This window comes from Cimex lectularius, unplaced genomic scaffold (assembly GCF_000648675.2).
Source record: "Cimex lectularius strain Harlan isolate CLEC.00 unplaced genomic scaffold, Clec_2.1 scaffold303, whole genome shotgun sequence".
Lineage (NCBI taxonomy): Eukaryota > Metazoa > Arthropoda > Insecta > Hemiptera > Cimicidae > Cimex > Cimex lectularius.
The window spans coordinates 1-27,749 of record NW_019392917.1 but is presented as its reverse complement, the minus strand read 5'-3'; the positions used below and the strand labels follow the sequence as shown (position 1 = coordinate 27,749).

The 27,749-nt window shown below is 35.0% G+C and overlaps 1 protein-coding gene across 2 annotated transcripts in view; it reads right to left on the bottom strand.

The window, feature by feature from the left end:
- The window catches only part of LOC106663659 (ras-related protein Rab-37-like), a 54,016-nt gene extending 26,273 nt beyond the window's left edge, over positions 1–27,743 (bottom strand). The window contains exon 1 of one of the 2 annotated variants that reach the window (XM_024229302.1): positions 27,490–27,743. In XM_024229302.1, the coding sequence (XP_024085070.1) occupies positions 27,490–27,621 (132 nt within the window). In that variant the 5' untranslated portion in view covers positions 27,622–27,743. The remainder of the gene's footprint in view (positions 1–27,489) is intronic. The other variant, XM_014388666.2, reaches the window with a different exon arrangement.
- Between the last annotated feature and the right edge of the window lie 6 nt (positions 27,744–27,749).

Sequence of the window (27,749 nt, the reverse complement as noted above, 5' to 3'; positions counted from 1 at the left end):
AAGTGGTAGAGCAGCGGCATATCAAGCCGAAGATCGTGGGTTCGAATCCCGCTCATAGCACTGGCTTTTTTATCTCGACCAATACCTTACTTAAAGATTAATTAATTCATAACCTTCATATAACCGTGTAGTTGAAGTACCCTCGTTAAAAAAGAAGAAAAAATGCAGTGAAGTGTTGATGGTTAATACGTATTTCCGTCCTAGCCTTCGTAGTTGTCCATGTCTTCCTTTAAATTGTTTTCTATTTAGTTCTTGCGTGAGGTATATTCCCTAGTATCTGACGTGAATGGAAGTAATCGCATTGTTGTTGCTGTATAATGGATGACAAGACTGTTTGTTCAATTCAGTTTTGTCCTCCACTCTTTGTATCTCTGATACATTCTACCCACAGGGACATCTTCTCTGTGAGCCCAGGCAAAGTCCGACCATCAACCCTGGTGCCTGGGGGTAAACAATGATGGAGGCATTATCCCAAATACCTTCCTTACCTTTCCTACCCTTTTCCTTTTCCCTGTTTCTCCCCCTCTGCTTTGGCAGAGGTTTCCTGGGTTACTGAACTCGCACCCCTCAGGCAACTCAAGCATCAGTAGGGAGTTCGTATGACCTCCCGGGTAGGCGATCAGACCCACCTTAAAAATAATTATTCAGAAATCAGAAAAGATGCGGTCTGGAGTGATGTAAGTTTCAGAAAAACATTTTCTTTATCGTGCCAACGTTTCGATCTTTATTGAGATCATCTTCAGGGCTCAAAGTGTTTGTCTTCTGTGTAATTGTGCCATTCTTGCGTGTCGTGTTGGGAATGCGGCACTCTCAACACGACACGCAAGAATGGCACAATTACACTGAAGACAAACACTTTGAGCGCTGAAGATGATCTCAATAAAGATCGAAACGTTGGCACGATAAAGAAAATGTTTTTCTGAAACTTACATCACACCAGACCGCATCTTTTCTGATTTCTGAATAATTATCGATTAACGGTCACTAATCACCACACACTTAAAAATAATACTGAACCACGGGAATGGAGTATCCAAGTGGCTCCACTAATTGAGGTTGGACTCGTGGTGGTCGTGGTTTGTAAACAAATTGAACCTTAGCTACCTTTAGTTACCTAGTTACCTTAGCTGGAGGGTACCGGCCAACCGGAGCCGGAGATAGAGTGATTTCTCTATCTCTTTGGGCGTGGTGAAAGGCATAGCCAAAAGGCTGTGCTGGAAACCACAAAACTGCCTTTATTAAGGGACATGTATGGATGTGCCCTTTTCAGGGCATTTCTGAACTTGGCTAGTATTGCACCACCTCGCTGGCCAAGGGATGTGACATTTCCATGCATGTACAATCTTCCTGGTATTCTTTCGAGATCACTAGGCGTCTGGGAAATACCCTTGGAGATAAGTCCGGACGTTAAAGATCCTCATGGGTCTCAACGCCTATGAGTAAAAATGGGAACATCTGTACCTCTGATAAGCTCAAGGTTTTATTGGATGGTTGTGCTAACTCGGATAGAGGGCAGAGTTAGATGACAAAATTGTGGTATCGTACGCGTAGGTGTTGATGATGGTATTAGAGCGTATACTGAGAAATGTCAAAGTTTGTGATTTTTTTGCGAAATCATCCAACACCTTCTAGACAACTACATAATACAAATAAATTTGATAATCTAAATAGAAAAATGTAATAAAAAATGATGTGTACTTTTTAACGTTTTTCTTTGTAAAGTTGTTCAATCTTGACGGAATTTCCTTACATAATGTAGCCATCGATTTCATCTCTCGTGACACGCCCGGTTAACAATTATTAATCTCTCATGTATCTCAGGCTATAGGATTCCGAGCATCTTAGTAAGGCGAGGTCGTTAAGGTAAATGTCAAGCTAAGTCATTCTCCTTCCAAAGACTTCATTAGAAAAAAAATTCACAAAGCAACAGCACAAAACACCAAGTACCAGAGAACATCATTGCAATGAAGGCGGTCGAATAATTAAAAAAAAAATTTTTGTTGGTTTTCAATGTAAATCTAACATAATGAATGTTTAACACAATATACATGCAAAAACTATTTGTTAAAATTTGTTCAAAATTTTCTTTGACAATTTATAATTAACTCGTTAAATTGTTTTAATGCTGTATTTTCATCCGGTATTATCTTTCTCTCTCTTTGACTCAATCGTTCCTTTATCCTTTTCTTTTTACATTCCGTCCCTAACAGGTCTTCGTCTTAATATTTAATGAATCTTTCAGGGAACGTAATTATTTACCCGTATGCTTTCTCAGCCGTTTGTAATCCGATTATAATGAAGTAAGGTTGAAGTATTTGGGCGTTTTCTCATTCAGAAACAGAAATTTAAAAGATTCATACTTTTGCCTTAGTAGCTGAAAAAGTATCGTTCATTTTCCAGTGGGCGGCAATCGACTACCAGGAATCAATTGATATTGACCTAGCTATTTAGGGTGTTTACTTGTATAAACTTGATCGGCCCAACAGAAATTTCGAAGGAAAAAGAATTCAGATTTTGTTAAAATAATGTAATTGTTTTTCCTGCCGGCATATTTTTTTGGGCGAGCCGGCAAAATTGTCGTTTCCAGCTGAAAACGTGCTACCTCATTTAATAGGAAATAAAGTGTCGAAATTAATTAATTGGGTCAGCCAATGTAAATTTATTGAAATTTAAATGATAAAACGAGCTTTTGGAAAAAATGAAATTAGAAAAATTAAATCGATTAAAACGGTTAATAAATAAATCATGATGGGGAAATTGTATGAAAGGATTTTAAATTAGGCCTTGGGTCGTCGGTGGCCGCAACGGTTTAGGCGTTGACACGGCGCTCATCACTGTAAGGTAAAGGTCCCGGGTTCGAATCCAGCGACCCCGCATTCAAATTGCTTTTTTTTTTCAAAAACACCGGCACCCTGAGGGTTTATATGATCTCTGCTGTTGCAAACCCTCGTAAAAATTTTTTTTTAAAAATTAGGCAATTATTTGCAACTCAAACTGGAGTCTAAAAAATTATCTCATATTTAATACAAAAAACAATTTAAAAAATATTAAACTTATCGGCACTATAATAATGAATAGGTTTGTAATGAAACAACTGAAGAACAGTGGGAATAAAGCACACAGCTACCGTACCAAAATTCTTGGTAAATTCACTAGTTTCGTGGTCCGCTTGACCAATTAATATATGTCAATTAATTAAGGTTTTTAGTTGAGATGAAAACCTTAATTAATTGAAATTCTTGGTAAAGTTAATGACATGGCCAAAACTATCGCGGACACAGGAGCAAGAAAATACTAGGTTGAAAAAGCATTCAACAAAGTTGAAACGACTGCACAATGGATCTATAAAACAAAATAATCTATTCTCTATTCTTAAAAATAGGAACTGACTAGATGATTTCGGATACCTCTTTACATCTTATAAAACCTCAACGGACTACAACGGAGAAGAAGAATTCAAGATAAAATTAGATAAAATGATATGGTATATGGACGTAAAACAAATGAACAAACCGGATCAGACGTTTTCTGAATAAACCCTTAATATGACGAATCAAACTCATAGATAAGAGCACTGAAGTTGCATAGATTATTTATTAGAAAACTGATGTGCGACTTTGTTTTTGTGTATTAGTTGGTAAAGTACACCTCGGTCTTTCAAGCTAAAATGTCATCGACGCTTACACCTTAGAAAATCTTAAAAGATATTACAGTGACAAAAAATCCTCATAAGATCAGATAGCCAAGCAGATATAAAATCATTAGCATGTAAACACATCGAAATTAATCAGGGAATGTACAAAAAATCATCAAAACCTGAGGAAACCAACGTCCTGATGATTTCTTGATTCACGAACACTCTGGATCAAGGAATAGTCTTGGAGAAGAAATAAGAAGAACTTGTTGGGACTGAGTCGGTCGTCATGGAAATTTGATATCGCCTGTAAAAAATTAAATATGTCAATCTGTAGACATATTTAAGGTTGGTTTGCCCTGCTGATGACCTTAGAATAGGTCGAAAGCTTGGCAGTAACAACTGAATTTGCCTACTTCTTCAAAACCATACCTTGACTTAGAGTGTTTTTGAGTGAAACAGTGGTCGATATTTCTAATAGTGAAAACGGAAGCTTCATAACATACCTTGGTTACCAGGAAATAAAGGAGTTTTGGGTAATAGAAAAAAACCCCCAACTTTCAGATGATTGTAAGACCATAAATAGGACCTGAATACTTTGGATGACAAAGACAAACGTAGAATTCTTCATCTCAGAAAGGATTCAACAAGAAAAGACTAAAGGAGAAGTGGATAAAATCTAGAAGTGTTAGACACAATGAGCTTACATTACAACCTGTGTACTGTATGATTACACTATTAATGATTTAAAAAGAAAATAGAATTTAACCACTAAACGAAAGAGTAACCATCTGAAAGCCTCAGGAAACACAGTTGAAAAAGTAAAGAGTAAGTTATTAAATATTAATATTTATACACAAATGAAAATGTACAACTAACCAAAAGGAATATTTAAAATAACACTAGGTTATTAAAAAATTCTTTGAAGAAGAAAACAGTTTAAAGCCGGAGTAGATTTTAAGATGTTTCATTTTACTGTTTGTTTATACCATTTATCTCCCTGTTTACATTGGCTAATTCTTTATTCAATTTAGCGCCCTTACAGCCTAAAAGTGAGAATATACTATGTAAAAATATTCTAATTCTTTCTCATCCTCAGGGAAAAAAGGATTAAATGTTGAGGAGGCAGCTCAAGTACACAAAATGAATCACATTGGTTTAGATATCTTCGAAAATTTTTTATCCAAAATCAACAGGACCTTTTTTAAGTGCATAAATCTTCAATATAACTGTGTTTGAAAGAATAAATAGCTTCTCAAATTCTATAATTTTATCGTTTTACTACTTTCTGCTTTTTTGATAAGATTATATATGTTCAGATCACGTTATAAAATTCGACGTCTTTACAAGTGACTTATTTTTTTATTCGATTTTTTCTGATTTATGTTTTGCTCCAGATTATAAATGTCGCATAGAAAACCTTCTTGGTCCAAGAAATCAGAAGTTTTCATAATTTATTGTGTAGCGGTGCTTCTTGGATTCTTGTTTGATTAACACAAGGATTAAAACGAACTTAATATCAAACTATTTTTATAAAAAATGTATTTAGTAGAAATGTCTATGTTAAAAAATTATTTCTTCAGTTAACCAACATCTTCACACTTCGATGTCAACAGGTAACATGATATGAAACACCATCCGCAAGGAAATAATTATTTGAAAAAATATGCGTATATATAAATTTTCAGAAACCAACTGAATTATAGAAACTTAACTGTATGGATAATTTATTTTTATACTTCGCCAAAATTATTCTTAATAAAATTAGTTTATACTAATTTACTAACTGAAAAAAAAGCATTCTCCACAAATCAAGGCGTTGGTTATACCATCACGCAACGCTTTGTGTTGCAGAATGGTAGATTCGAACGCCGTACATCTTTGAATGCAAACCTTCATAATTTGATTAATAAAAATATATGTGATTTACTGGAGTTACTGGGTCCCCAGTGTTTCTTTCGAAAAGCAATTTTAAGCTTTCTCAATTTTATTGGAATTTATAATGAGATTTAGGCCTTTTCCCAAATTGAATGTTTGCCTGCTAATGTTTGAATGAGAGTTGTGTGTGCAAGATTTCTTTTTTTCTGGAATTTCTGAAAACAAAAGTGTTATTGTGTTTTGTTTCTTATTATTGTTATGTAGAATTAGTTTATTTATCATATTTGAATGGAAGAATAAAATGATAAGGATGAGCCTATACTCATGCTGAGACTGTTGCTAGTTTGACTCCATTATTATTATTATTTATTAGCCATACAAGCCTATGGGAAATGTTTAAATTTTGGAACAAAAATTCAGAATTCTAATTTAAAAAAGAAACTAAAATAAATTTTATATGTAATTTAAAATGGGATTTTTGCATACATTTGGCCTTCCAAATTAAGAATTTTAAAAAGATAAATTAAAGCTTGGATGGCAATAGGATAAATTAGTTTACGAGTGAATGTTTGGAGTCAGAGCAGAGACTCAGAAGAGATATAGCTAACCTAAGATAGAAGGTTTGGATGTTAGGGCGTGAAATGACCTTAGCCGTTAAAATGCCCTTAAAAATTAATAACATTAATAATATTAATTAATATAATTAATAACAACAATAAAAAATTTCTAATAATAGAATAAAATAAAATATATAAATAAAATAAATAACTAATTTTATACACTGCAAAATAATAACCTCTCTGATTATAAATTATTGTAAATGGTTAACAAAAGTACAAATTTACCGAAATAACATAAATAACTAAACAAAAACTAATATAATGAATTAGTTAAATGCCATAAAACCTAGAAAAAATATACAAGTAAAAAGAAATAAGGATAAACAAGAATAAAAGTAAGAAGAGAAATAGTATTTAGAGTTTACACTTAAGAATAAAAAAAGAACTAAAAATAATAATAACCTCGAATAATAGAGGAAAAACAATGTTATCCGTCAATATAATCTTTCCTATATATCCAGGCTGCCTTGCTGTATTCCACTAATGCAGCCCAATTGGATCCATCCAACAACATTAAAAAAAAATTTCTCGTAAGTACACTGCACCCGAAGAATAATGTTCTATATTCAGAAAGAATAGGCCAAACCGCTATAAATAAAAAATGTCCTCCCTTGCTTTCAGGTTAGAAAGACGACATTCTTCTCGTTAAGAAGCTTGGTACGGTTTGTAGTTCAGGCTAAGCAACTCGTCGCTTAACTTCACCATCTGATGAATCGAGGATCTAAATTTTGCTTGTTTTTTTCAGTTAAACTTGCACACTTTACGTTCGGATTTAGATTCCTGTATAGTGTGTAAGTTGGGACGTCATGGTTCTTGCCACAAACTCCTCTCTTAGGGATTCTCTAACCGATATAATTAACGAGTTGAGGTTGGTTTTAAGTGGGCGAGTGTCACAGAAATCAAAATTAGGGTCAAGTATAACGTTGGAATCATCATGGTTAAGAGCTAGTGTCTTCCATTCAAATACCCAAAATAGCCCTTTTTTTCCACATTTCACACGCCATGATCTTTGGAAGCCTGTGGGATAGTAAACCTATAACTCTCGTCATGTATTTAAAGTGCGAATTTAAAATAAAAACAAATATTGAGCCCAGTTCAGTTCCTAATATCATTATATAAGTTGGAGAGAAACAGGGAAGGTAAAATAATTTTTGTTTTCCACCTCTAGGAAATATGTAAAACCCCACACCTGAGAAGCGCAACAGAGAATCGATCGAGAAACTGAGTTAAACACTTGTAATTTAACATTTAAAGGAACTGACGGGTGTGGTATCCAATGTATATATATATATATATATATATATATATATATGTATACTATAACAATATGTATATACTACACTGGTTGTGGTAAGCTGCCTGTTGAATAAATAATAAACAACCTTCACTAAGACTGTCCAACTCACTGTTACAGTTAGAGAAGGGTAAAATAAGAGAAGTGATATAACTACCGTGTCACTGTCATCTGAGAAAATATCAGGATAACGTGGGTTATTCCTTGAGTCCGCAATGAGGAGGACGAAACAGCCACCCATATTATCTTCAAATGAGAAGCAATCGCTCAATGGATAACCTGGGATACAAAGAAAAACCAGAGAAAAGAATTGCATCAACGACAGTCCATGACCTAGCAATCCTTAGGAAAAGGATCGAGTCGATTGCCCTGAACTAAGGAACTGCTTTCTCGTATACTCGGTCCTCCTTAAAAAGACAATGAGGATCTTTAACGTCCGCACCTAGCCTATTCGGCCTTATCGGACGTTTTGATTATGAAGATGAGAGCTGATGCACCTCCGCATACGACAGAAGGGTGTTACTGCCGCAGCATTGGTGAGCGGCAGCTCAGCCCCGAGGGGCCAAGACAACCTCGTTCCCCGCTTGCCCATTCCGAGTGGTCAGGTCCGCATTAAGCATCGAACCGCCGCAAAGGGCTACCTAAGCCGAAATTCATCAGCCTGGTCTCCCGCGCGCTCCCTAGAGAGAGAAGGAACTCTATCTCGCAGAGTATTGGGGCTTCCCCAGCGTAGAAACTATCGGATCCGCCACGGCCGCGGTTTTGTTTAAAGAGGAATTGCAAACCACCCCCTAGAGGAGCCGCCTACAATAAAAGCCTCCAAGCTCGAGCTCAGCCTACACCTGCGTGCAAAGCATACTCGAATAGGAGCAACCGATTCACTAATCATTTCCATCCGCCACTACTCACGGATTCGAGGGACTCTTTCAGCGTAATCATGGCGTCCTCAACGCTTATACGCTTCGGTCTAATCCGCCGAATCCTGTGAGGTTGGGTGTATAACGATGGTCATACGCAAGTTTCATGCAAAGGTCACAGATAAAAGACATCCTCTTATCTAAGTTCCCGCCATGGGCGTCACAACGAACCACTATATTCAATTCCTACTGTAACAGGGGCTGAACCTTGGAAAATTTCTGTTACTCCGTAGTACAGATGGTTATGCACCCTCCACCGTCTATGCAGATCTGGTACCCTAACCCTCGTGTGCCTCTGATAAGGCACCCGCCGCCCCATGCCGACACGAGTACAGCTTGTGCTTTAGAGAGGTTGCCACGCCCTCAGGGCTGCACAATTATTTTGCGCCCGGACACCCCCTTGTAGCCAAGGGTAACTCAGGCAACTCAAGCATCAGTAGGGAGTTCGTATGACCTCCCGGGTAGGCGATCAGACCCACCTTAAAAATAATTATTCAGAAATCAGAAAAGATGCGGTCTGGTGTGATGTAGGTTTCAGAAAAACGTTTTCTTTATCGTCCCAACGTTTCAATCTTTATTGAGATCATCTTCAGGGCTCAAAGTGTTTGTCTTCTGTGTAATTGTGCCACGCCTGTGAGAGGACTCTCAACACGACACGCAAAAATGCACAATTACACAGAAGACAAACACTTTGAGCCCTGAAGATGATCTCAATAAAGATCGAAACGTTGGCACGATAAAGAAAATGTTTTTCTGAAACCTACATCACACCAGACCGCATCTCACGATTTCTGAATAATCATTATTATATTCATCATATAAATATGTTGTTTTTCATTCTGCAAACCCAGGGGCTTAAAAATATACTTACACGTTTGGAATGTTTCTGTATCTCTCAAACGTGGAAGTTAGGAAAGTTTGGGATGAATCTGTCGCTCGAAAATGGTTTCTTATACCTGCGAGGAAGAATCTGTCTGTCCCCTTTTCATTTATCAAGTTTTAAACTTGATTTCAGGAAAAGGAACACAACTTATCATACAATATAACTAAGTTTACGATTTAAAAATAAATGAATAAACTCTAGGTAGTTGAAGTAAAAACCTTTTTATCAAAACCAAATAGTAGTTTGTATTTATGGAAAATATATTAGTAACGCAACGTTAAAAACGTGTTGATAGTTATTTCAAAAATTGAAACTGTCTATTGCAAGCATTTTGGGACAATATTAGTTTGTTAAACAAGAGCGACTTTGTAACACAGTTAAAACACACACGATACTCGTTTAACAAAGACACGGTCTGCCCTGTTCCGGTTAACTTGATTTCACGGAAATTGCCTTTGCGGGTTGCCAGGTTCTTCGGAAAGTTCTTAAATTCGCACTATCGATAATTTGAAAACTGCGATGTTACGGTTGGAACGGTTTATTTAAAACAATTCTGCGTCGTTAAGTCAGTGTATTTATTTTAGACCCGACGGCGAGTAAGGTCTCAGAATTTTTTGTTTATCCCTCTCGACCACTTACCGCGGATGTAAGAAATATATAAAGTTATAACATTGCCTTGGTTACGCTACGGTATTGACCAGGGCGATATTTACCCCTTTGTCGACCCGGCATGCGAGTTCTATCAGCCAGATTGGTTCAACAGGGTCAAATGAAACACATAAAAGGAAAACCACCAACGAATTGCAAAAACACGGTCCGCCCGTTTTAAAAGTCAATATCATCCAAACCGCGTGATTAGAGAGACGGACGGATGCCTTTGAATTGCCACTCCTCAAACGTTCACCGGATAATGACGACCCTATTGCCAAATTGGGATTGTGATACACCTGTGTATGTTAGCCTGGTTTACAGATTAAGGCAATATTTGTATACATAATACAACATGATTACAATAGCTTAATGATCTGTTTAGTGTTTATCATTATTACTGGATTTTGCGGTCTTAATTAATTGAATGAATAAAAATCGCTCTTTTTCTAAACAAGAGCGCATAAATAAATCATATTCATATAAATAACACGAAATTAAATACACTGACAGGCACAAAATTCCCCCCCACTTGAAATATAACATGATCTGTATACATTTATTCATATTAATCAAAGTTTCACGTCTTTTAACGTTTAATAATTGAGTCTTTATCTGAAAAAGTAAAAAAAACGAAAAGGAAATTGCCAAGGAAAATGGAAACAAATTTTTTAAAAATTAAAAAAAGACGGACAGATAAAATTTGTTTTAATTTTGTTTTAGATTTTTAATTACCATTTCAATATCGCGTATTTCCTTCTCTTGCCTTAATTACATCTCGAAGACAGCCTCGGCATAATTTTTACCAGTCTGGAAATGTATCTTTGCTGGAGCTCTCTGGGTTAGGCCATTCTTCACAAAGAGAGCTTTCAAGATGGTGGAGTGTATCAGGAAGTGATGGACGTGCTGTTATTCGTCTTTTGAGGTTATCCCATAAATGTTCGATGTGGTTCAAGTCTGGAGAACGGGCTGGACAGGCTAACACCATCATGTTATGCTGTTGAAGCTACGTTTGTACTAAGTTTCATCGAGGATAGGCAACGCATGATGTTCCAAAATTGCATCCACATAGCGATTGGCCGTCAAAGACCCTCCACTAACAACCACCAACTCTGTGTGACTCTCCATTAAAATTCCCGCTCACACGATCATTGAGCTACGTTGAAAAGGTTGGCACTAGGAAAAATTGCAGTCATCGTACCTTTCATTTTGCCTTCTCCACATTTTTTCACGCCCATCTGGAGTTCGTAGAGCAAATCTTTACTCATCTGTAAAAAGTACATCAGACCAATCGTCCAAAGACCAATGGTTGGTTTTTCTTAAGCAAATGCGAACCGTGTAATTCTAAGTGTTTTGGTCAATTCTGGTCCTCATACTGGGCGAAAAGCCATCAGGCCATACTGACATAATCGTCTTCGAACAGTGCGTTCAGAAATTTGGACACTTCAAACTTCCTGGAGTTGATGAATCACTTGAGCAATAGTAAGGGACAGGTTTCGCAAAATTCTCAAAGTCAAAAACATCATTGGTCATATTGTGGTTCTGTTACCATAGGGCGTCCAGAACCGGGCCCTTCTATGGTAGGACCCAGTTTCTTGAAAACATCTAATGGCATCTCGCAATGTTTCGTAGAGAACTCCGATGTCAATAGCAGCAATACCTGATGGAACGTCCATCATCGATAAGTGCCACACCACGCGCATCATCCTCAACACTAGCGTTTTTAAGTTTAAAAATTTAAATTAAGAAAACAAAGATGAAAACTAACAGTTTATTGCTCCGGAATTCAAATGAGACTGAATAAAGATTTTAAATTCCGTAAAAATTAAACATTGAAAAATCCTTTATCCTTGTTTTGGATTAAGGATTAAGTGTGTTTATCTCTAATTGATATTCCCAATTTAAAACAGCATAAAGAAATATTTACTGATAAAAACAATGTGACAAATTTTTTTTTCTATTTTTATTACAATCTGTAATTATTATTTACAATATGTAATTTGCGGATACATGAACTTATATACAACTATTTACATTGAGGGGAGAAAATAATCAATGTTATCCTCCCTCTTCACTTTGTTTATGTTTTGTTTTTTTATAGTTTAATCGGAAAGGAGGTCGCGGGGCCATTTCCTCTTAATATGCCTTATGGGGTTGTAGGGATGGGTTCTATCGGACAGGGCTTAGGCAAGACTATTTGGATGGTGGGAGAGTTTTCTGTGAAACTTGGTAAATTTTTGGGGAATAAATTTTTGGATATAAGGAATTTGAGGGTCGTTGTGGATGCATTTGAGACATAATAAGGAGCATTTACAATGGATCTGAGGACTTTAGATTGATAGGATTGGAGACGTTGGATATTGGAAGGTTTAGCGGTTCCCCCAGTCTATTCCGTACGTCCAAATCGGTTGTAGTAGTGTTTTGTAAATTGTAAGTTTGTTTTTTGTCGATAGTTTAGACTGTCGTTCTATGAGTCTGTGCAGTAGACCATACCGTCTGTTTAGGTTTTGTCGTGTCAGTCGTGTATTTTGATTCCACGTTAGTCGTGAGTGTAGGTGGAACCCAAGGTAGCGAACGCAGTCGGATTTGGGGATAGGAACGTTGTTGTAGTATATCGTGAGAGGAGGTTTGCTTCGGAGTGTAAATGTGACATGGACGCCTCTTGCTTTCCTTTATCTTCATTTTCCATTGTCTACACCAATCTGCTATACATGAGATATGTTCCTGCAGATCTTCCGAAGCAACCGCAGGATCGGAATTGGAGGATAGTACAGCTGTATCAACGGCGAAGGATGCAAGTAGGGTGTAGGTTTAGTGGGAATATCTGCAGTATAAAGCAATGTATAAAGCAGTATGTCACAAATTAAAGGCAGAATTTTCTTTTATCGAGAAAATAAAAAAAAATTTGCCTGTTCGTACAACTACAAATATGGTATCAAATAAATATTTTCGATTTATGCGATGTTGTGTCGTTTGAGTTATTTGTAGACACACCCCGTCCCTCATGAGAAGGTCTCGGGGCCCCTTTCGCTTCAATGGTCTTGGAGTATTTTCTAGTAGGGTTAGAAGCGATGTAACATGACGTAGATTATTTGGATGGTTAGTAATTGATGGAATTTTTTATATCGGGTTTTGATGAGGTCGTGTTGGTTGTTTATGATTTGAAACATAAAAAGGAAAATTTTAGATCGGCTTGTTTGGAGACGTTTTTGGAATTAGAATGCTTCATTCAATTCATAACCGTATGTCGAGAGAGGTCTTATCTTTTAAGTTAAAAGTTTGTTTCGGGGGCATCGGTGGCCGCAACGGGTTAGGCGTTGACACGGCGCTCATCACTGTACGGTGAAGGTCCCGGGTTCGAATCCAGAAACCCGACATACTTACAAATGGACTTTTTTTCAAAAACATCGGCACCCTGAGGGTTTATATGACCTCTACTGTTGCGAACCCTCGTTTAAAAAAAGAAAAAAAAGTGTTTCCATGTCTAATTTTGATCGTGAGTCAAGTAGTCTGTTTAATAATTTATAACGCCTGTTTGTTTCTTGTATTTTCAATCTTGTGAGGGGATTCCCAGTCTGGTTTATCTATGAAAAGTACGTAAAAACGCACAAGTTTAGTGGTAAGCAAGTTCTAACTGGGAGGCAGATAAATTTATTTAGGTTAAAATTTATCTATATGCTCGTTTTCGTTCTACATTTTGTGAGCCATACTGTTAATTGAGGGGTCCGAATGACGTGCAAAAATCGCCTTATCAACAGGGAATGTACGTGTTGAAATGTTAACATGTGCAGAGGATTGCTGTGTGTATTGAACAAAAATGCGCTAAGTATGCTTCCCTGAGGAAAACCCGGCCTAATGCGTACATAAGGTGAAAATTCAGCTCAGGGACGGACTCGGCAAAATAGGTCCGTCAGATATGATCCCAGCATGAGATAGTACGCTTGAGGGGAGAGCGTTCTTTATTTTTCAAAGCAAACCCGAGTGCCAGACTCGATCGAAGGCCTGTTCTAAATCAAGAAAGACACCCAAGCAATGTTGTTTTTGTTCAAGGGAAATGAGCGGAATCCAAACTGATGATCGGGTGTAATATTAAAATTTTCAATTATCGGTAAAACTCTTTGGAGGACTCCCATCATTGAAAATGAAATAATCTCATAATCAAGTTTGATGTTTGATCTGATTTCTTAAAAAAAAGACAAAGATTCTTAACTCTAAAGAATTCTCATCATAGGCAGATATCTCACAACGGTTTTGCATTTAGAGTTATCTGATAAAGTATGCTTTAACCAAAGGCTCAGCTATAGAATAAACTCGGTATAATGTTTGACAGAAATCATATATTTTATTGTTTAAATACTTTCATACAAAACACATTAAATTAATAAATAACGTTTGTGATGTTTAGTGACCGTTAGTCAATGATTATTCGGAGATCGAGAGATGCGGTCTGGTGTGACGTAGGTTTTAGAAAAACATTTTCTTTATCGTGCCAACGTTTCGACCTTTATTGAGATCATCTTCAGGGCCTGGGATTTATAAACATTGTTTGAATTGTAGAATACATGTAGGATGGAATTATTTAAATATATAATTCATTCAAATTAACTTTTTTTAATCTAAAATTTTCTAGCATTGTATAAATTCATAATTTTTTTTCCACATCCTACATGTATCTGTAAAATTCAAACAATGTTTATAAATCCCAGGCCCTGAAGATGATCTCAATAAAGATCGAAACTTTGGCACGATAAAGAAAATGTTTTTCTAAAACCTACGTCACACCAGACCGCATCTCACGATCTCAATAAAGATCGAAACGTTGGCACGATGAAGAAAATATTTGTCTAAAACCGACGTTACACCAGAACGCATCTCCCGATCTCCGAATAATTAATAAATAACTAAACGCAGGCTTTCATATTAGTAATTACACGTTATTACTTCGTATATTCAGTACTTGAAAACATGTCATTAACGAATTCTTTACAAAAAAGGTAAATGTTAATGTGAAATAAAAATAAATACAAATATTCCTCACAAACTAGTTCAATCATAGTTGAACATTTATCTAAAATTTTGTGAAGTTAATTTTCTCTCAAAATGTTTTGAGCGATGAGGCAAGCATGCCTATTTGCATAATTTGTTGGTAATATGACACCCTGTTCATGAGTTTCTGATGGGCAGGGACGTTTGTAAATATATGTTTATCCTCCTCGCCGTCTACTTCCACAAAACAAAATCTCGCAAATCAAAAAAAATCTCGTCTGTCATTTCTTGAAACACCTTCACTACATGCAACAATTTTTCACGTCTTGGATTTTTTCTATTAAAAAAATTAGTAAGAAACATTACAAAGTGTATGATTTTTTGTTAAGGAAAAAAATCGACCTTCGGAAAAAAATCCTCGGATAAAATTGTATGTCTAAGCTAAAAGAGGGAAAAACGAACCCGGGCTCTACCTGTATCGGCAATTTTTACAATTAAAAATATGCTGATGACTAAAAAAATGAAACCCATGGGCCATCATTATCTCTGAAAATGAAAAAGTCATCATTGTTATTTGACATAATAACCCTGGAACAACAAAAAAAACTGCCCCCATTAATGTAAAAACTGACTGAAATTGCTGAAATTTATCCTTGTGCTGAGTTATATAAGTTTATTCAATAAAAAGCAATTTAAAGTGAAAATAAGTAAGAGTTTAAGCCAATAGCTAGAACCTAATATAAGACTTTTATTTGTGTTGCATTGAGGAAATAAGGAAATAGACATGAGAAAAGGGACCCTCTTATAAGAGTTAGAAAAAACTGTCTATCGAGAAACTTCGGTCGGTTTAAAAACTCTTCAAAGACATAATATAATAAAAGTTCTTCAAAGACAGAGTTAAATAGTTATGAATTCATTTCGTCACAGGTGTTTACTAATTGTACATTTAAGAGCAATTAGTTATTTAAGAGGAAAGGCATTGCTTTAAAAATCATTTATCATTTTTATCATACTTCGTCAAAATCATATAAGTATAATTGTGGTTTAATGCACGGATCCAAAATGAAACATGGATGGGGGCAGGAGTCAAAGAAAAAATTTTGGCATAGCAAAACCTCTAGGCTCTTTATCAATTTTCCAAGCAGAAATTCATGCCAACTGACAGCCAAGCAGCACTGAAGAATTTAGACTTTAGACCTGTTCTGGGAATACTTAATATATCTCCAACTCCTGGGAAAACGATGTAAACAATCAAACATCAATATTTCAACGACAAGCAAAAATTTACCTCTTTCCCAGCAAGCAGGAAATAAGGAAAATGCTACTGGCCATTGCCTATTTAATTACCACCTTAAAAAATAAAAAACTTGAGACAGAAACTTGCCGACTCTGCCTTGAAACACCAGAGACAACGGAACATGGATTATGAAACTGGAAAGCGTAGACCGGAGAGGTCAGCCACTTCGGAAAGGACACTACAGCTTAGTGTAACAAACAGAAGTGCTCAAGACTACCTTACGGGTAGTCCAATTTCTGAGGTATAAAATAAAGAAAAGTCTTATCACAATAGATCTTTTAGGTCGTTTTTTCACTTTTCCATACTAAAACGCTATATTTTTTATGAAACGTCCTGAACGTACTTGATTATTCATTTCACTGGTAAAAAAAGATTTCTTGAAAAAAGTGATTTGTCAAAATCTCTAAAACATTTATGAGAAATTTATAAGAAAAGTAAGATCTTCTAGGTTGATTAGAAGAAACAGAGACTATAACTTCAGGAAAAAAATGCTATAATGTCCAAGAAATTAATATGTGTCTGTCATAATACAATAAAATTTCATGTTGATGAAGTCTTCTGAAAACTACTGGATAATTGGTTCACAAACCGAACGATTTCTTGGAACGACATTCTCCTGATCGTCAGAATTTTCTTGAAATTAATATACATCTGGCATTTACAAAAAAAATCGATTCATTTCTTTTCTTCGTTGTTTATGAAATTCTAGAAACTCTTGATAATTGGTTTGATTGCTAAAAAAAACCTACGATTTGCCCTTGAAACGCCTTCCAACCTGCAAGAAATTCCTAGAAATCAAAGGTATCTAACATATCACAAGAAAACGATGAGGTACCAGTAACTTCGGGGGAAAATAGCCGTTTTTGATCATTCCGGTAGGCCTACAATCGCTGCTATCAATCGTACGGGTAGTCCAATTTCTGGGGTATAAAATAAAGAAGAGCCATATCACAATAGATCTTTTAGGTCATTTTTTATTTTCCAAACTAAAAAGATATATTTTTTAGGAAACGTCCAGAACGTACTTGATTATTCATTTCACTGGTAAAAAAAAAGATTTATTGAAAAAAGTGATTTGTCAAAATCTCTAAAACATTTACGAGAAATTTATAAGAAAAGATCTTCTAGGTTGATTAGAAGAAACAGAGACTATAGTCACCAGTAGCTCCAGAAAAAAATTGATAATGTCACATATAATGTCCAAGAAATTAATGTCTGTCATAATACAAGAAAATTTCATGTTTATGAAATCTTCTGTAAACTATTGGATAATTGGTTAACAAACCCGATTTCCTGGAACGACATTCTCCTGATCTGTCAGAATTTTCTAGAAATTAATATAAATCTGTCATATTACAAAAACCCGACTCATTTCTTGCTAAAAATCTTCGTTGTTTATGTAATTCTAGAAACTACTTGATAATTGGTTTAATTTCTAAATACAATTAACGATTTGCCTTGAAAAGTCTTCCAACCTGCAAGGATTTCCCAGAAGAAAACGGTGAGGTACCAGTAACCTCGGGGGGAAATAGCCGTTTTTGATTATTTTGGTATGCCTATAATCGCTGCTGTCAATCGTTAGGTTATCTTGCCATCTTCAGTGGTATACGAAGTGCTCAACTACCTTACGGGTAGTCTATTTTCTGGGGTTTAAAATGAAGAAAAGTCATATCATAATAGATCTTTTAGGTCATTTTTTATTTTCCATACTAAAAAGCTATATTTTTTATGAAACGTCCAGAATGTACTTGATTATTCATTTCACTAGTAAAAAAAATATTTCTTGAAAAAAGTGATTTGTCAAAATCTCTAAAACATTTATGAGAAATTTATAAGAAAAGATCTTCTAGGTTGATTAGAAGAAACTGAGACTATACCTCCAGAAAAAAAATAATATGCTATAATGTCCAAGAAATTAATATGTGTCTGTCATAATACAAGAAAATGTCATGTTTATGAAGTCTTCCGGAAACTACTGGATAATTGGTTCACTAACCCAACGATTTCTTGGAACGACATTCTCCTGATCTGCCATAATTTACTAGAAATTAATATAAATCTGTCATATTACAAAAACTTAGATTCATTTCTTTCTATAAATCTTCGTTGTTTATGAAATTCTAGAAACTATTTGATAATTGATTCAGTTTCTAAAATAACCAACGATTTGCCTTGAAAAGTCTTCCAACCTGCAAGAATTTCCTAGAAATCAAAGGTATCTAACATATCACAAGAAAACTGTGAGGTACCAGTAACTTCGGGGGAAAATAGCCGTTTTTGATCATTCCGGTCTGTCTATAATCGCTGCTGTCATTCGTTAAGGTATCTTGCAATTTTCAGTGGTATATGAAGCACACATTAAAAAGAAACTCACGATAAAGCATACCTTCCCATCATTGAAACTGAAATGACCAAACTACAAATTCATCACTCATCAAAACCAAAGAGAAATTTTCACAACTAGGTCAATTTTATTAAATCATTACAAAACCATGTTTCAAAACGCCTTCTTAGCTTACTAGGCACAACTTTTTGAAAGATTTCCTTGCTGACACCCAGTAAAAGTCCTGATTTTTACCAACCATCTTCGAGAGAAGATGATATCTCCGTTGATAATTCAATAATCGTAACGGTAGGAGTAACGCTTAATCGATTTTAAAATTCAAGAGCTAAAAATCTTTAATTAATTTTTTAAAAAAACTGAACAAAAAGATAATGGTGTATCTTTTGTTTCATACGTTATCCATCTTCTGTTCTTAACCTACAGAAAAATAAAGAATATATCAACCAGCTTTGAGGGTTTCAAAATTGCGTAAAACAAAGCGAAGTACCTCTATATGGGCTTTGAAATGGAAAGCACATGTCAAAATAAAATTGGAAAAGCCCATCTTAAATTTTAGGATAGGCAAAAAGGCAGGGGGGGTTTTATTACCCGGGGATAGCAAACCTTTTCTTTACCAACAGAAGTTAATGGCTAAGTGAACTTACGATATTTCAACTGTTGATCAACCAAAGAACACAACGGATACGAAATAGCAAACTGAAGAGTAATCAATGAGCACTTGTATGTTAAAGAATAAAATCTCAACGTGGAAATCAAGGAAATTAATCATAGACCGACCGGCAATAGCTTATATACCACGACAACATTGAAGCAGAAAACTATTAACTGCAGAAAGTCCCATTATTTATTAATTTTATTTGCAATTCGGTCCTTAGCCTATTTTCGATGTTTTAGTCTATTAGACTAAAATTTCAATTAGTAAGTTTATACACAACGTGGAATTTTTTGTTTAAACAAATGTAATCAGATTAATTGAAATTCACGAATCAACTTAAATGAAGATTTTGAAAGATCGATAAAGGATTTCATTGAATTTCTCTGGTTTGAATGATGGCGAACTTTCCATTGTTGAAACATCACTGTATAAACTTTCCATTACACTATGAGAAATTTAGACAATGTTATTATAACAGGGATGATTATTTCACAGGGAAGTATAATTAATTAATCAACACGCTTTTGCTTTTGACGATTTCCAAAGAGTGGGCGTTTTCACACAATTCATTAAATATAAATGGGCAGAAAATTAGGATTATTTATCTTTCCTATAGGTACTGTTATATTTTTTACGTTTTAAACATCAATTAATACATTATTGATAAATTATACTCTCGTTTACACGATTTTATAATACTACTTTTTTATCACCAGTGCCCCTTGATTTTTTTTTCTATTTATCGAGTGTATGGAATTGGACATTGGAGTTATTTATTGGAAAACCTTATAGGGATGGGCAAAACCGAGAGGAAGCCCAATATTTAATAAATATTTTAGACCCCTTTTGATCGTGGTTTGTATAAAATTGAAATTATCGATGTTATTAATAGCAGATTTTAAACCTTAAAATTTATTCTCGTGACTCGACGAGGAGGTAAATTTCACTTCAATCTCATCCGTTTGAAACATCAACACACGTTTTTTTATTGGTTATAAAACATAATCAAAAGCATAAACACTAAATCAACTCCTATGAACTTCAAACGAACTTAATCAATTTAGTTAAACCTAATTAACTACTAAAGCTTAAACCAATTTACTGAGGACAGAGTTGGGGAGTTCATGTGTTGACAACCATCAAACTTTCTATCGACAAAACATGCTATTAATTATTGTACAATATATTTCGAGGAAGAAACAAACAACAACGTGAGTGCGATGGCAATATTAGCATTGGTAAAAATGTACATAAGCAAAGAAAAGATTTCCAATAGAGTAACCTTGTAAGTTTAGGAAATGAATTTATAATAGTGGTTTTGTTATTTTCAAAGTTTCTTCTTGAAAAATGAGAAAACAAAATGAAACAATAACGGATTATGAATATGTACATATCCATAAGTGTCTTATTCCAGTGTACTTTACCCTTAGAATTTCTATTTATCATTTTAAACGTTGCTTCATTAAAGTTCAACCACAAGAATAATTTTTTAATAAAGAATAAACGAGATATTAAAGTATAAGATAGTTGCATAAGACTTCTCTACAGTTTGAAACTGAAACATAAAATTTGTACGAAATAATTTCGGGCGTCCAATCAATTTTCCTTTAAACGGGATTATTAAAGTGCTGTTTTTGACAGATAAAGAATACAAAAAAAATATCAGAGTAGAAAACCATCACTGTCGGTAATTTAATTTGACAATTCAATCAATTGATGACAAATCAACAACTTGATTCCCTTTATAAGGCGAGAGTAATTGTTTGAAAGCCGTTTTTCTCCGAAAAAGAATTTCACACAATTTCAAATTGATTGGATCTCTCTCATCTGAGGAAATGTTACAAACTTAAAAGTCTATATATAATTGAGTTTTTTTTTTTTAAATAGAGTGCGAATTAAACTTGTTCCGGCCGACTAGGGCGGGAACAATCATTGGCGGAAGTCTCTCCCGGGTGCATTGTCCGCCTCATCTCGCTTCGGAAGATACGATTGTCGAATGGTGAGAGGGGGGTCTTTCAGGGCTGTTTTTAACTTGTCGGTCCCAGTTGCCGGCTCCTCCATTCAGCCATAAACCGCGCATTATACAGCGGGACAAATTTCCTTCTCTCTTTTTTTTCCTTCTCAGGGAAAGGAAAAGTTTAATTAACTTCAAAAAAGAACTGCCCTGTTAGGACAGATCTAGGTATCTGTGTAGTATTTGAATTTTTTACAAGGGTGATAAAACGTTAATTAAATCCGATCCTGCAGCAATTGTAAGTTTTTTTTGGTTTAGAACTATTTTCCGTTTGACAACTGCATTTTGTAATTAGATCTGTATCTCTCTTTCTCTCACTCTCTTTGTCTATCATATTCTTCTGTATCTCTCTCTCTTTCTCTCTTTCTCATTCCTCCCCTTGTTTCTTACTTCTTCAGAAATCGTGAGATGCGGTCTGGTGTGATGTAGGTTTCAAAAAAACATTTTCTTTATTGTGCCAACGTTTCAATCTTTATTAAGATCATCTTCAGGGCTCGAAGTGTTTGTCTTCTGTGTAATTGTGCCATTCTTTCGTGTCGTGTTGAGAGTGCCGGAGAAAGAAAGAAAGTGTTGTTTCTTACGTCCGAATCTAGGACCCGAACCCTTCTGTGGCATAGGAATCCACACTATTAACGAATATCTCAGACAGAAGGACAAAAAGAAAATGAGTGAACTTTGGAATTCACTTATTGGACATAGACAATCCAAGCATCTTCTAACCAATTTTGGCAAGAAAGAAATCACAGAATGTGGGGAAGCAGGAACAGGATTCCTAACAGGACACTGTAGATTAAATGGACATCTAAAGAAAATTGGAACAATCCAAGATGGCACATGTAGATTCTGCAAGGAAGCAGAAGAGACACGAACACACTTACTAACAAACTGCGGAGCTACATTAGCCCGCAGGAGGAAGTGTTTTGGGATGTACAATGTGACCATAGAAGAGCTTCAACTACTGAAACCGGGCCTATTAATCAAGTTTCTTGATGAAATAGGACCCACCGATGTGCTTTAGGCAGAGCACGGGGGATACAATAGCTCTTAAAGGGCGCAGTATACTATACCCTGAAATTACATCTACATCTATGTCCAAATTCTTAAATTTTTTTTTTTGCCTGGGGCTTCCGACATCTAATCATTTCAGCCCCCTAATAAGTCTATATTCTATTTACCCTTTCAAACATTACATTCATACAAATAAATACATTCATACACATAAATACATCCATACAGTACACTCGTTTCGTTTGGTCGGTGGAGTACTTGGTATACCTCCACGACCCTATACTCAAACTAATCTAGTTTGGGTCGATGGAGTACTTTTATAAATATTCCGCCATCGACCCCGAACACATACTCATACGCTCTCAACGTTCGAGGGGCGATGATGACGTTATATTTCACCCTCACCCCTCGCCATTCACGCTAATAAATACATGCGCACACACAACACAAAAAATTATTATTGAATTAAACCATGCCAAAGTACAAATTTCTTCTTTATGCAATTTATGCAATACTCATTCAATCCGATTATGAAACATCTCGTATAGGGATAAGAATTTTCACCCTGGAAATCATTCAATTTTGACTTGACTTTATACTTGGCATTTACGTTCAGTCAAAGGTGTAAGGGCCCGCATATGGTGTCTTTTGTGTTGGAAATGTTTTTTTTCCGTAGTGGATTATACAACGCAAGTTTTTGTAAAAATTTTGTTTAATTAAAAAACCTGCAATGTTTACAAGATATATTTTGGATGATTGTGTTTAACAGATTTGCAAATGAAAAATGGTTGATACGACCGAACCGATGACACCATTTGAAAACCAATTTTAGAAAATAAATTATTTTTATACAAAGAAAGTTTTAAAAACTCGCGTGAATTTTTCAGTTATTAAAATATTACTGTATGCGGATGGCATGGTTATTTTAGCAGACACTTCTTCAGAGCTTAAGAGGATAAAATGTTTCATGCCTATTGTGAACAATGGAATCTGACAGCTAATTTACACAAATCAAACATTATTGTGTTCAGAAAGAATGGTAGCTTAGTTACTTCAGGGATGAAAAAGGTGTCCTTTTTAGATGACCCGGCTGAATTTCTCTTGAACGAATGACTCTCTCTCTCTCTCTCTCTCTCTCTCTCTCTCTCTCTCTCTCTCTCTCACTCTTCTCTTTTCTGAACTACATCTAATATTTGTAAACCAATGACTTCTGGCAGCGGATCGGACGATCCATTTCGAAATGTTTTTTCTTTTTTTAACAAATTTTTTAGCTTTTTAAATAATTATAAACAATAACCTTTTCTTTGAGAAATGTCAAAAATGTTGTAAATATTCTTGCTTATTAGAATGTGTAAGACGTACAGAAACATTTTTAATCTTAAGATCTTCCTTATACAGCCAAATGAAGAAAATGTCCCCGGGCTATATTCCCAACTAAATATAAAGTGATCCTGAAATATTAAAAGCGTACATAATTTATAAAACTGGGAGCAGTATAATTGTAATATTCTATGTAATTATAAATTATTAAAAACTAATTCTTTATGAAATCAGTAAATTTGTTTTCAAAACTAAACATCCATTCCATTCGTTCACGGTCTATCATACAAATTAAACACATTTCTCTCTTCTGATAACTTCAAAATAGCCTTCAAAAATTATAAAACTATTCACACTCTTTTTTCCAAAATTAAAGATTCCACACTAGTAAAAATTAAAGACTGGTATAATTTATAAAATGAATTGTATGTATATCCGGCAACTTATATCGGAATTACATCCCGTAAGATGGTAAAACAACATATCTATGATTGAAAAAAATCTAAACAAAATCGTACAACACTGTCTACCCACCATTTTGAACACAAACACAATTAAACACAGAACAAAACAAACTAAACGTAACATTTTAGAAATTTTACATCAACAGAGACAAATAGAGCATAAATTACCGAACAGACATATGTAAAGATGAGATGATGTATCGACCTGCTTGTTGAACAACTTGAACGAAAGGATCTTTAGTGAAGTCACAACAAAAACGAAAAAAAATTTCCACACTCATCGAGTTAAAGTAAGATAAATAATTGTTTTTGTAATTTTGTTTTTTTAAATGATATAACGTGTTCTAACTGTGATATTTTCCTAAAATAAATAGATCCTGATGATGTCAATATAATCGTCGAAAGCTCGGCCAAAACTTAAAGAATTGTCGTTTTTGTTGTGACCTCACTGAAGATCCTTTTGTTCAAGACATATGTAAACTCAACCGCGGCTACGCTAATCTCATAAATCGAATTCGATATCAATAACATATAAAGCATATAATATAACATAAAAAATAATCATTACAATTCTACATAGTCTAAATTGCGAACAATTTATCTCTCTTAATACCGTCTATAATAATCCTGAAAGGGTTGTTTATAATCATTACTTTTTTTTCCATTGTCTGTCCATTTCTCCTCAAAGAAGCAAGCTCTTCATAGAAAAATCAATTTCTATCCCTATTTCCTTCCTAACTCCTTCAAAATCAAACAAATATACACAAAAACATTAATGTCTCACTAACACTCTCGCCACGACACTCAATCGTGACGAATCTGCACAAAAAAACACACTCTGAGTGAGTACAAATACTTTGATTAAACCTAAAATTTCTATATTGTGTACATCAAATTCACTAATTTCGTGGTCCTCTTGACCAATTAATATATTACAATTAATTAATGTTTTTAGAGTCGAGATAAAAAAGTCAATGGCACGAGCGGGATTCGAAAATGAAGTATACTTCACTAAAGCTCTCCGTGGCCATTTCATTTGTCGTCGAGAATCCAACCAGATTACACGACATTTGAAAAATGGCAAAAAGGAGGGACAATTCAAAAGGTGCGGTTGAGATGGGAAGTTGGTGTCCGATTGGATCGAGTGGTAGAGCAGCGGCGTATCAAGCAGAAGATCGTGGGTTCGAATAATTAATTGTAATTGTGTACATCGTTTAGTAAATTCATTTTCAAATCTTATATGTATCTGTATAATTAAAACGTTTCCGTTATCGTGCCAACGTTTCGATCATTATTGAGATCATCTTCAGGGCTTGGGGTTTATAAGCATTGTTTAAATTTTACAAATACATGTAGGATGTGCAAAAAAAACTTTGATTGAACATAAAATTTCTAGCGTTGTATAAATTCATTTTTTTTCACATCCTACATGTATTTGTAAAATTTAAACAATGTTCATAAATCCCAGGCCCTGAAGAGGATCTCAATAAAGATCGAAACGTTGGCACGATGAAGAAAATCACACCAGACCGCATCTCACGATCTCTAAATAATCTTTAAAACCAAATTTGTTGATATTTGTCTAATCCAAACCCGCCTAAACGTTTATCTAGCATCACTGTTTTGAAACTAAAAGAAAACATTTTGTCCTTGTCATTGCGGACATTATAATACTCGGAATTAAAACGAACATTAAAACGTGGGAACGCATTGATCGCAAAAATGCCGAATCCGGATTGCCTGGAGAGACGTTCAGGAGAACGGAGCGAAGATCGTGAGAGTGGTTGGAGACGCAACGTGTTTAAGTCACTTGTCAAGTTACTGAGTGGTTTTAAAGACAGAATTCAAAATTGAATGGCGATCACTGAAGAGTTGGTGTCGGAGTAAAGGCAATGTCAGGTTATTTTTTTTTGCCAGAGCGTCTCGCTCGTATCACTCGCTCACTAAATTGAGCCAACTCTTTTGATCAGCTCGTGAGCGGAGACCCCATCTATAATATTATAATTAAGCATTATATGCGTTTAGCCAACGAATATGTACTTCAAATATTAATTATTTTTAATGATCGCTTTTTAAAACCGCATAGAAACTTTTTATTATTTTTTAATATATGATAGCCAAAATTACTAAAATAAAACTAAATACTACACGTAGGAGCTTCTTCTCTGCTGATCCAACCCAGTGACCCTCCCATTTCCTTTTGATCATATTTTTTATTGCATTTTTAGCGCCAAAGTGCCTGATCGCGATAGTCAGGTTCAATTCAGATTGGAACGTGAATTGAAGAGATTCAAATTATGACTCTTATTTGAACAATAAAATCATTACTTTTGATATTGATATTACTGATAAAAATATTAAAAGACATTGAGAGGTGTTCAATTCAATTACCGACCATGAATTGGCTTATTAATATTTTCTTACGCTCCATTTCACCGAAATATACCATATGCAATATGCAAATATGAAATATTCAATGAAGAAATTTATTTTCCCTTTTCGATTAGAGTCGCATGCACCACTGCAAGGACATTTAACAGGAAAGACTTTCTCTACACAGAAACAATCTTCTCTCTCAATTCAGTTTCTATTCCAAATTCTCCCTTCTCTTTCAGTTGTATCTTACATATTTCTTTATTTCCAACAAACTCTCGTTGGATACGACATAAATTGTTACAATTGCTTGAATTTGAATAAAACGGCGTTTATCCGTCAGAACAGTCCTCTTCTAAAGGATAATGTCGGTTTTTTCCATTTAATTTTAACAATACGAAAGGAATTTATCGATTATTTTTATACATTAGACGGAGTAATTAAAATATTTTTTCGAGGAGGGGTGAAGGCCTGAAATTTCATTGGGGACGTTGCAAATCCAATCCTGATCTCAGCTTTATTGATAAAATGATATTATCGACACACAAACCATGTCATAAAATTGACGGATCTAATATATTTGAAAAAAGCATGTAAATTAAACAATGTCGCGATAGTTTGTGAAACGTGGTAAGAAACAAATGAAGAATTGCGACCCATCAAGCCAACATTTAATTGGGAAATTAGCATTAATGAGCATACTTTGAGATATGAAAACTCCAACTTCAAAGACTTTGAATGTTAGCAAATAAAGAGTAGTAGTAATTGGGTTTTGAATACTAACGCTGACGAATATTTTACAATAAAAAGACCTTTCTCTAATTTACATTTTTTTTAAGTTATTTAATTTTTATCAACAATTTAATTATACTGTCGTTGATACCATTATGTATGTATATAATAGCTAAGTAAAAATGTGTGGTGATTAAAGCTAAGTAAAAATTTTACAAGGGGCTACCGGCTAACCGATATGAATATTTTGAAGATCAAAAAGCAGTAGTGATGTATCCGTCCGCCTTTGAAAACTATAAAAAATAATTTAAATTGTTTTTGTTCGTTAAGTGGACTGTATATGAATGGGTAAATACCTTTATGTTAAAATTTAAAGAGTGAATCCGAGGAGGGGATTGGGATACTTTTAAGTTTGCACTTACCCCAACGAGTTCAAGCAGCTCGGCCCCAGTCGTCCTCTTCTTTCTTCGACTAGGTAGGGCCCCACAGTCTCCGGCGGATTCAGACGTTTGGTACCGAACTCTTAAGGGACACGGGCAGGTCGTAAAAACCATCAATTGCGCACAACACGGGTTTAGATAGGCAGGTATAACGGTGTTCTCGGCTTTGGCTCTAGGCAACAACTGACTCGCCGACCGGCCGGAGACCTCCAGAAGGGTTCAAAGGGCGATCGGCGTAAACA